The sequence below is a fragment of the Bactrocera latifrons genome, unplaced genomic scaffold, assembly GCF_001853355.1.
Source record: "Bactrocera latifrons isolate USDA-ARS-PBARC rearing strain unplaced genomic scaffold, ASM185335v1 scaffold_170, whole genome shotgun sequence".
Classification (NCBI taxonomy): Eukaryota; Metazoa; Arthropoda; class Insecta; order Diptera; family Tephritidae; genus Bactrocera; species Bactrocera latifrons.
The window spans coordinates 548,474-559,552 of record NW_017535186.1 but is presented as its reverse complement, the minus strand read 5'-3'; the positions used below and the strand labels follow the sequence as shown (position 1 = coordinate 559,552).

The window sequence follows — 11,079 nt, the reverse complement described above, 5'->3', positions numbered from 1 at the left end:
CCTACTTAGGAATCCTCCTTTAAAACATGTTTTGTTTTATGTATGTATGTATGTACAAACTTTTAGAATCACAAGACGATCATATGATTTCATCAATTGGGTGAATTAATTCTGGATTTCTTCAAGCAAAATTGTAGGCATAAATGAATAAAATTGCTTTCTACGTGTCCACTTTTGATTGCAAASTTCTTGCTAGTAAACGGTTATAAGTACRCGTTACGCTGAAGTGGTGAGGTAATAATTTTATAACACCTACTTAGGAAYCCTCCTTTAAAACATGTTTTGTTTTACTTATTGTTGCTGTGATTTACAGAAAAGACGCTTAACGCTCTAAARTTATATATCACACAATAGAAGTACAACTATTATTTATTTTGTAAACAAATAATGGAAACAAGTTCAAGGGTTTGTTATGCACGGACTTGCACGCCTCTCGCACATGCTTATCGCCGAAGATTTGGCATGTCTGCGAGCTTATCAAACAATTAAGTGTGACTTCCATTGGGAACACCTCACATTTATTTGTTTGTTGTTACTAATCACAATTGAGGTTGTCAATGTATAAAGTTCTTTTTCTTCATCAGTCAAAACTGATAAAATTCCAACACATTGACATCTACGAGTATAAGATGTGTGTATCAGTATTATCAAATTTAATGTGTATGTAGCGAGTGTTATAATATATAAGTAATAAATTATACCCGATGCACCACTTTTCGCGATGATATCTGTTGTAATAAAAAATTTTAAATTTTGTAGTCATATGGAAGAATAGCTTAAGTCAATTTAAGAGAAATGTGCTATTTGGACATTATAAATGTTTTCAAATAATATTTTCTAATTTTAAAGTTTATTTTTCAATACTTATCTTTACCTTTTGCAAATGAAACTGAAACAAATTGTTGATTTATGAAACACGTACTCTCCAATATGCTTATCACTATATAAATTAAGAAGCATGTTAATTTATTATAATAAGAGTTTATCTTTGCTTCATTTTAATATTTGAAAAGTAATAAAAAATAACTAAGTAGAAAAAAACTAAATCACTATAACGTGCGTTGGGTTTAATATATTTGCCTTGAAAATAATTATGACAATGGATGTATATGTATCATACCTAGAATCATCACGGTGCCACATGGGCTACCCCAATAAACAGAGTACTTAAAAATAGATTGGCTTAGAGCTTAAATCGATTGTACACTCCGTGAGAATTGTTCGGACATTAGTTTCGGTCAAAGAAKTTGTGATATTGAATATTATTATTCACGATATTCTAAGAGACCAAGAAAAAACAAACGTAAGAAATTAATATTCTATGAAATATTTATCAAATGCTCTAAAAGAAATAAATAACAAGAAAATTTCGTCCTAATAGTTTTTTGAWGTGACTTTGACAGAAAATATGTTGCCTAGTGACGTCAATAAAGAATGACAGCGTGGGTTTCGTTTTCAATTATTGTGAAAGTTTAAGAGTGCCCCTAGCGTGTTGCAATCGCCGCCCTTTCTTTTTTAATAATACATGTATTGTATATCATATAAAATAAGTATCATACAAAGGAACAAAATTCAATGTTAATTATTAATAATACAAAAATAGAAGTCTAGACGATATTGTAGAGAAATTAAATACCTTGTTTTTATTTGCTGTTGGATTTGTTTCAACTGTTTTCAAGTGAAATTGATTTCGGGTGAAAATCGCAATTAGTGAAAATTTTTAAATTCGCGCAGTGTACAACTTTCGGAATTTCTTTGCCCAATACGGTAGACATCARCGGAATATTTTTTAAAATAATGATTAGATTACGGCAATGTTATTGTAAACAAACAATCTCGCTGCAGAAATTTAGCTATGCAAAAAAGTTAGGCAGTTGCTATGCAGTCTAACCAGCGCGACGAACTTTTTCGATTAAAAGAGATCCGCATRATTCTCTAATTAAGTAAATTTAGTGTAATGGACATAAAAGTGTAATAATTTGAATAAAGCATGTTTTGAATTTTTTTATACTCTTACAACCTTTTTTACAAAGAACTCGTATAATAGATTTGCTCTCCTATCGGTTGCGCGTATTACGAAAACTAAGCGAGATAGTTACATTTCTATGTATAGAGAAATGATCAGGACGACAAGTTGAGTTGAAGTCCGGGTGACTATCTRTCTGTCCGTCCGTCCGCGCTATACTCAAGTTATAGCTTGAGTATACTTGAGTTATCTTGATGAAACTTGATATGTGCGTTCCTCGGCAAAAAAAATTATAAGTTTTGTAGATTGGCATAATCGGATCATTGCCACGCCCACAAAATGTCATTACCCAAAAACCAATAAAGTACAATGACTAAGCATTAAATTAAGTAATAGAAATGTAATTTGCCGTAATTTATGAAAAATGGGAGTGGCCCCGCCCTTTAGTAAGTTTATATGTATATATCTCTTAAACCACCTAAGCTATAACGACCAAATTCACTACAAATACCATGCGAACTCCTACCAATGGTATATAAATGGCTGAAAAGCTGACTTAAAGCGCAATAATTCAATAACTAACTACGCTAGAGACATTACAATTTACCCGCAAGATAGTATGATAGGACTTTAATGTAACAGTGTTAAAAATGGACGTTGGGCGTGGCACCACCCACTTTTAGAACACATATCTTGAAACCCGCTCAAATGATTTCAACATAATTTGGTATGTGACATTCCTCTGGCCACGCCTACAGCCACGGCTACTTCCCAACACAATGACACAACTTTAAACTCCATTTGAAACTTTCACTTTCCAGTAAACAAATCAAGAACGAATAACTATAACAGGACAAAACTGTGCACGAATAGTTTATTTGAGGTGGGCCACCTTATGAGTAAAATGTGCCCGAATCGAACCAAATCTGTTAAAACTTCTGGCTAATCTATATGTGGATTCAGTGCTTAAAATTTACTTTTTCCCGAAAATATCAGTAAATTTGTGAGACATACAATTGAAATTCAGACAGAATACTTTCCTGGCAATAATACCTCTGGCTATCAAAAATTTATTGAATCGTATAAATATATGTATGTATATAAAAGATTTTCGAACTTCCGGGTGACTTTATACCACATACATCAGCCAATATGTGAGTTATCTTAATAGAATTAAGAGAGCGTGTTTTTCTTAATAACGGTACATTTTTTTTCTTAGAATGAATAAAATCAGATGAAAACTTACCCTAGACTAACTAACTAATAAGCCTTATGTACATGAAAGTACATCCCTGGTTTGGATCCTTGCAACTTAGCTCTTCCTTACTTSTTAAGTTGTGRAATTAAAATTGTTATTATGAGCGTATAAATATCACTATCATATTCAACGAAATTTACTAACTAAATGCATCTACCAAAATGTCGCTTATAAAATTTTATTTTGGCGAAAACTTACTATATCTTACCTTGGCCAAAAACCCAAAATCAAATGCTCCTAAAATTGATACTTAATATTAAATTTATAATTTAAATATTATTGTAAATTATTCTTATTTGTTTTAGATGTAGATAAGAACGAAAATATTTTTGACGCCTTAAGACCCAGACTCTAGTCATTTATAACGCCGCTGATTAAAAAATATAAAAATTTGTTACTGTTTATTTCGTGTGAAATTAATTTCCGAATTGAATCGCTGCAGCTTTTATTTTTATGCGCCAACTCGTYTCTTATATGCTGCCTGACTATGATCATAGCCTTAGGCCAGAAGCATAATACAGTGGCAGCAAGGTTATCTACAATTCCGTCTATATTTAGGATTCATTAATAATGACGTTGTACCACAAGAAACTTAAGCCAATTTTTCACAATTTTTTCACTACCACTAGGGTATACTTATATAGCATTTTTTCAATATTCTACCGCTAGACTTTCTGTCGTCACTCAGTTATGCGTAAGAGGAAATTATTGCTTGTTTTACTTAATGGGCCTCGGTCCGTACGTTTATCCAATCTTAGACGGACATAAATGCTGCATTATGTAGTTGGTGTTGTAATCTTAACTTAATTAGTTACACAAATAATTTAATTAGACCCAACATACGCCTACACAGATATCTCGTTGTATATATGTGTGTGAGTATGGACACAGTTGATTTCTCATCGCTTCCTACTCTGTCTGACACTGGAGTTTACGATGTCTAATTTAATTGAATTGAATTTAATTGGCCACAATTCGAAAAGACTTTGTATGCTGTCAAAAATTCATGTTGTTGCCAGTGGATGCATATGTGTGTGAATACAAAAAAATATACATGTAAATATGTACATACATATATCTGTTATTATTAAAAAACGTGAAAACGTATATTTTATGGGTTTTAGGAAATGTATTTCAAAACAATTAGCTGTACAAGTATAGAGATTATTGCATGAATTTAGGCACTAAGAATGGGAGGGATATCAAACTTCGAAAATACTTTGAATTCAATAATGATTTCAAGGATTAGTAATAGGATTTAAGCATGGCAAATACTCCAAGTAGTATTAGAAGGGAAATATGAATTATCGCCGGACTCGCAGCCGCTGAACTGCACACCTTTCGAATCGTCTCCGTGTGTAAGCCGCGTCTCGACAGCAGATTTCGAATACTACGCAGCTCCTGTAAGCAAATAAATCATTTATATGCATAAATTATGAAATGCCCTTCTGCAACAAAATCTATAATCATAAACAATCTATAATCATAAACAATACTGCATACACACCTCTATACTTAGACCCTTTTCCGTTCGACTAAGGACCAGCGTGTATATGGAACTGGACATATCATTGCCGCAAAATGTCAATACCAAATGGTCATTAACGGCTTTGACCACCTGCACAGTGCCTGTAAATTGATTATAAGAGTTGAGCGCCACTAGTGAGCCCCGCTGTTCCCCTATATTGGTCCATAGACCTGGACTTCTTTCCGTGTAATTGAACATATACTCCAAGTTCTTTTCACTTTCGCTCCAAATTAGTCGGAGGTAACGTGGTGAATCGCGTGCGTTGTTTGTGTTTTGTATATGCTGTTGTTGTTGTTGACCGCTTTGTGTACGTCGTTGATTATATTGCTGAGTGTATTGTTGATTATTATAATGATTGCGCATCTGTAAATCAGCGGCATGTCAATACTCATTTTTGTAGTTGTAATAAACTATATTAGCAATAGTAATAATAACCATAAAATGAGTGTTTGCAAATATGTATGTCAGAGGGCTATACTTTGATTGGAAAGAAACTGTAATTGCCGCCACGGCACATGTCWTTTTTATTTGGAAGAAACTCCTCACCATGGCCACGATATTCATAAGCAATAGCATTTTTTAATTACAAAAGTCTTTGTACTAATTATTACATAATGACTAATCGATATTAAAAAAAACATATTTCAAATTTTTGTTCCAAGATAAAACAGACAAATGAACAGAATGTTTGCTGTAATATAACTCATACGCTCCGGTACACCTTTTAAGCACGCTTTGGTATTTCGAAGAACAAAATGGATAAAGACGGTTTTGCGGTGTTAATGGAGCACTTTCTTTTATGGAAAAGTGAGCACTGATTCCAAAAAGTGGCAACAATTCTTTAGTGGCCACATGTGCATCGAAAAAATTAATCTCTGAATTTACAAAAAAATAAAAAAAAAATATGTTGACCATGATTTTAGTCTATGAAAAATGACAAAATTGTTTTTTCGGAATTAATCGTCGAAACTGAAGTATATTTGAAAAAATACAATAGAACTTAGAGGAAAAAAATATATATTTCTTTTTAATTTATGGGAACTTTTCGGTCCATCGCCGAGTCTTTTTGGTTTTTTTGCGAATTTTCAGGACATACAAATTTTAAATTATCTTTAATATAAAATAATTTTTGTAGAAGTTACTGTTCCCATATAAAAAGTCATTAAATTATATTTACGAGAAGTAGTTGTGCATAAAAAAATATATGAAATAGATATGTATATGAGCAAAATAAAAATTATCGATTAGCCAATACGAAATAGCTAATTTTCCTGATTATCACTCGATTGATAGGCTAATGAAATAAATATTAAATTCATATGGCCACCACTGACTTGAGCAAAAGCACATATGTATGTATTTATATTTTCTTCTTCATTTGTGAGTCAAAGTGCAAAATACGATTAAAATCTATCGGCTACTCACTTGTTCTGTTATATCATTTAGATGAATTATTACGCAACTGTCATACTCGTATATACCGGGTATATCCTGTGTATGAATAATGATCTCGCTGCCATACCACATGCCGGTGATCTGCAAAAAAAACAAGAAAAAAACAACAATCAAGGCATAAAATGAATATTCAAATATAATATATGTATACATGCATTAGTTCTTGTGACGCAATACAAGAGAAGATGTCTATCATATACACATTTCTTACATATGTATATACATGGTACATGGCGGTGCGTTCACTTCCATTCATTCTTTTTGCTAGATATGATCAATGGACTCTTCGTCAATTGTATTATTAAATTTATGTAACCTTTTGTTGACTTCTGTCAGAGCATTTCAGCATATGAGCGCCAGAAAAGAAACCAAATGTCAAACATGTATATGTGCACATGTGTATAGAATGTACATATGTATGTAATTAGTATATGTGTTGGTAGAGTACTAGATGTACTCAAATAACTTTTCACGCATTTTTACGTATACGTACTTAATTTTAAAATTCGTTGCAGTTACAATTCGGAAATAACAAATTGTACATTTTAGTTCATTGTGAGCAAGCAATTCTGAAAACCAACTTTAGGTGACAATTTAGTACTTTTAACTATTCTTTATTAAAATTTTTGTTCTAAGCTTTTGGCTTTTCTAAAATGATATCTATTTACTCAACATACATTCCAGTACCTCACTTTCAACTTCCCTCAGTCGGTGATACTACAAGTTCTCTGTCCTTCACAACAAACTATTTGGAAGTTGAAATAGATACCAAACTGAACTGGAAAATTAATATTAAGAAACATATTTAGAAAGATAATATGACGACGGCGAACAAAAAAATACTCAGMGGGAACTGGGGCCTAAAATGTAATGCAGTCACGGCCGTCATTAGACCTATCCTTACATATAGAGCACCAGTAAGTTGGTAATCAGAATTAAAATAAAACAATATTTGTAACGTCAGAAAATTAAATCGAATCGAATCAGAGGGCAGTCTATGCAGGGGTTACCAGAGTGTTTAAATCATATCCGAAAAATACGACACTTTCATTCTTAAAATGGCAGCACTTTTCTCTATTAGATTTAAGGAGATTGATAGTTGAAGCAGGAAGAGTTATGGACATAGCGAAAATCTGAACTATGTTAGCTCGAAATTTATCTAAATAAATCAAATAATTGATAGTTCTCAGAAAGGGACAATTTTCATAGTTAGCCTTGTCATCCTCAAAGATAAACTCCATATTATTGAACAAAGCGAGGAAGGTTTTAAGCTCATATCCAGGTCAATCCGACAGGTCCATAATTTGACAAGTGATTAGCAATGACATCGTGTCTATATCCGAATTCCGTGACGGCAGCTTCCTGCTTCTAGTAAACAACACCACGATCGCAAAAAAATATCTACCTCCCCCCGCACACCCCGAAGCTCGCACACGTAAATACTGCGTTAACTGCGCAAATGATCACCCCTCCTCGTCAAATACTTGCTCTAAATACACCCAATCAAAAGAAATATTACKCATCAAAACCGAAAGAAAATGCACTATGCGCGATGCAATAAAATTTTATAACGAAAGTAATATRACACCTTTACCGATCACCTCTTCTAATTCATTTTCTACCATCGTCAAAGAAACATATGTACAGGAAAAGTAAAGAAATAAATCTCAAGCAACCTGTCMAAACTCCAAAAATTACATRTCCACAACAAAAAACTGAATTACAATCATCAGTTCCTTCTACCTCCTCTTTCACTTCTAACTCAAACCCCACACAAACGACCACAGAAATGACTCCACCAATAAATCACTCAAAAACCAGTTTTAATGAACACTCACCTACCAACAACAATTCAAGCCTAAGATCACAAACAAGCCTCTCTCCGCACTCAAACTTCACACAAACGATCTCAGATAATAATTCACTAAAACTTACTCAGAAAACAACACGCACGAAAGCTCTTCTACTCAACCAAACACAACTTTAAACTCACCGACAGAAATTAATTTAACCCATTCTAACTTTTTTCCCTCCGAATCTCTCAATAACTCAATTCTACAATTAAACTCTTCATTAGCACCCAATACTGATATGACTAACTCAATAAAAAATAAATAAATAGCTTTAGCTCTTTCAGTTCTCACCAAAATTTTCTCCATCTTACAGTGGAATATCAAAGGCTATTACAATAATTACGATCACCTTCAAATTCTAATTAAAGAATATAACCCATCTTTGATATCTCTTGCAGAAACTCATGTGGCATTCAATAAATCCGCCCAGGCCCCTAAACAATATCACAGCTACTTTCACAACCTGCCTTCCAACACTAATAAAAAGCAAGGTATAGGTGTACTTATTAAAAAGTCAATCCCTCATAAACTTATTGCTGTCAACTCAGATATTTCCTGTATAGTAATCGAAGTAAATTTAAGCTATAAATCCACCATTATCTCAATGTTCATTCCACCTCAGCAGCATTTCTCTGCTAGAGACATTAATAACATTTTGAACAGTTACAGTACGCCAATCGTTCTGTTGGGAGATTTAAATGCTTGGAGCCCTATGTGAGGCTCAGCCACCGTCAACAGAAGGGGCAAATCTGTTGAAGACGTCATTTTATACAACAATCTAGGCGTTTTGAATGACGATCAACCAACTCACTTAACCACGCATCAAACTCTTACCCATATCGATGTCAWTGCCAGCTCTGCCTCATTGGCACCCAAACTTTCCAGCAAAACTCTTCAAGAYCTCTATTGTAGCGACCACTTCCCTATTCTGACAACTTTTCCTTCACAACAACCTAACACTAAAACCTCCCCAAAACCGAAGTTCATTTTGGAAAGAGCTGACTGGCAAAAATACCAATATTTGGCGTCGCAGCTAAACCCACAACATCCAACCAGCATCAACATAAACAAAGAAGCCTCTTCTATCCAAAAATGTATGCGCTCAGCTGCCCATTATGCCATCCCCCAAACCACTTGGCGCCCTGTTAGGAAAGTTGTCCCGTGGTGGAACCCAGATCTCCAAAATTTTAGAAATATTAAACAAAATGCTTGGGAAATGTTCAAGAGAAGTCGGTCTACAGCTAATCTCATTAGTTCCAAAAAAGCCAATGCCAGCTTTAGGAGAAAATTGAAAGAAGCTAAGTGCTCAAACTTTGAAAATTTAACGAATAATATAAACCCATCTAGTAATCAAAAACAAATTTGGTCCATAATCAAAACGCTTTTAGGACCCTACACCCCATCCCAAATTAAACTTTTGGTGGAAAATGGCAACTCTATTTCTCACCCATTCGAAATTGCAAATCGTTTTGCCTCAAATTGGTCCCAATACTCCAGCGACACAAACTTTCACCAACGTTTCGTATCCRAAAAACTGAGATATTTTAACTCAGCATACCATTGTAATCCATCTCCCACAGCAAAAACACTAGCATTCCCAATAACATATGATGAGCTTAATTCAACACTCACCTCAATGAAAGGTAAAACCCCTGACTTTGACCGGATTTCTTACGACATGTTAAAAAATCTTCCAGTTGGACTTCAATCTCGGCTCTTGTTCCTTTATAATAACATTTTCGAAAAAGGTGTGTATCCACAAACTTGGAAAACTGTCACAGTCGTTCCTATTCTCAAGCCTAACAAGCCAAATACATCCATTTCAAGCTACAGACCCATATCCTTAATTCCCTGTATGGGAAAGGTGATCGAAAAAAAGATTTCCAAACACATCATGTGGCTCGCTCTAAAAAATAATCTAATCAGCCAACACCARGTCGCCTTCAAAAATGGTCATAGTACCATGGATGCCCTTCTTTACTTCGATCATAACGCTTCGATTACACTATCTACGAAAAAGCATATCTCAGTCTTAAGCTTAGACTTCGAAAAAGGTTTTGATCGAGTAGGGGCGCACGTAGTATTAGAACAGCTAACATAATGGAAGGTCAGGAAAAAAAATGTTTAATTTCATTAAACCAACCGAAGACTAAGAGCCAAAACTAACAACATATATTCTAAGATTTTTAATTTTACTAACGGCATCCCACAAGGATCGCCCCTTTCTGTAACGCTGTTTATTATAGCTTTCAATGCTATCAGTAACATTTTGAAATAGTATAATCATATTGATCATATAGTGTATGCTGATRATGTTCTTATATTTACTAAGATAAAAGATTTAAATATTGTAAAAAAACACTTTTCCGAGATCCTCTCCGATATCTCAGACTGGTCTGAACTATCAGGAGCCCAATTATCATTCAAAAAGTGTAAGCTATTCCACATGTGCAAAAAACTCAGTTGTAACAGTATAAGTTACAATAATACAATTATTGAAACTGTCGAYAGACTTAAAATACTTGGTGTATTCTTTGTTARAAAACCCAGTTTTAAAGTGCACTGTAACTACATTAGAAACTGTTTAATTTCTCGTTTGAATATTGTAAAGATCTATCATCCAAACATAGTTTAATTCATAGTACCACCCTCGTAAACATCACTAAATCTATTATATTATCAAAAATTGACTACGGTCTTCCAGTTTACGGTAATTGTGCCAAAAGTAACATCAAGCTTATATCCGGTCCCTATCATATCGCCATTCGCAGAAGTCTTGGTGCATTTCCGACGTCACGTACAAGTTCTTTGCTTACAGAAGCCGGTGTTCCTTCAATTGAGGAGAGGGTGTTACAAAACTACATCCAACTTTTTCCTAAACTGCTAAACTGTAAGAACAAAATTTTGTACGGAACTATAAAAAAGGCGGTCAACTACAAACGCTGTTTCAGCATCGAATCGTGGATAATGAGATGTTTGAATCTAGCAAAAGAAATTGATCTCACTACTCACCTTCAAT

The 11,079-nt window shown here is 33.9% G+C and overlaps 1 protein-coding gene across 1 annotated transcript in view; it reads right to left on the bottom strand.

Moving 5' to 3' along the window:
- Positions 1–4,329: 4,329 nt before the first annotated feature.
- LOC108966833 overlaps positions 4,330–11,079 on the bottom strand; it is an 8,708-nt gene continuing 1,958 nt past the window's right edge. Inside the window, exons 2-4 of the mRNA XM_018929928.1 lie at positions 6,178–6,288; positions 4,732–5,115; positions 4,330–4,625 (exon numbers count right to left, since the gene is read on the bottom strand). Of these exons, the coding sequence (XP_018785473.1) occupies positions 4,470–4,625; positions 4,732–5,115; positions 6,178–6,288 (651 nt within the window). The 3' untranslated portion in view covers positions 4,330–4,469. The remainder of the gene's footprint in view (positions 4,626–4,731; positions 5,116–6,177; positions 6,289–11,079) is intronic.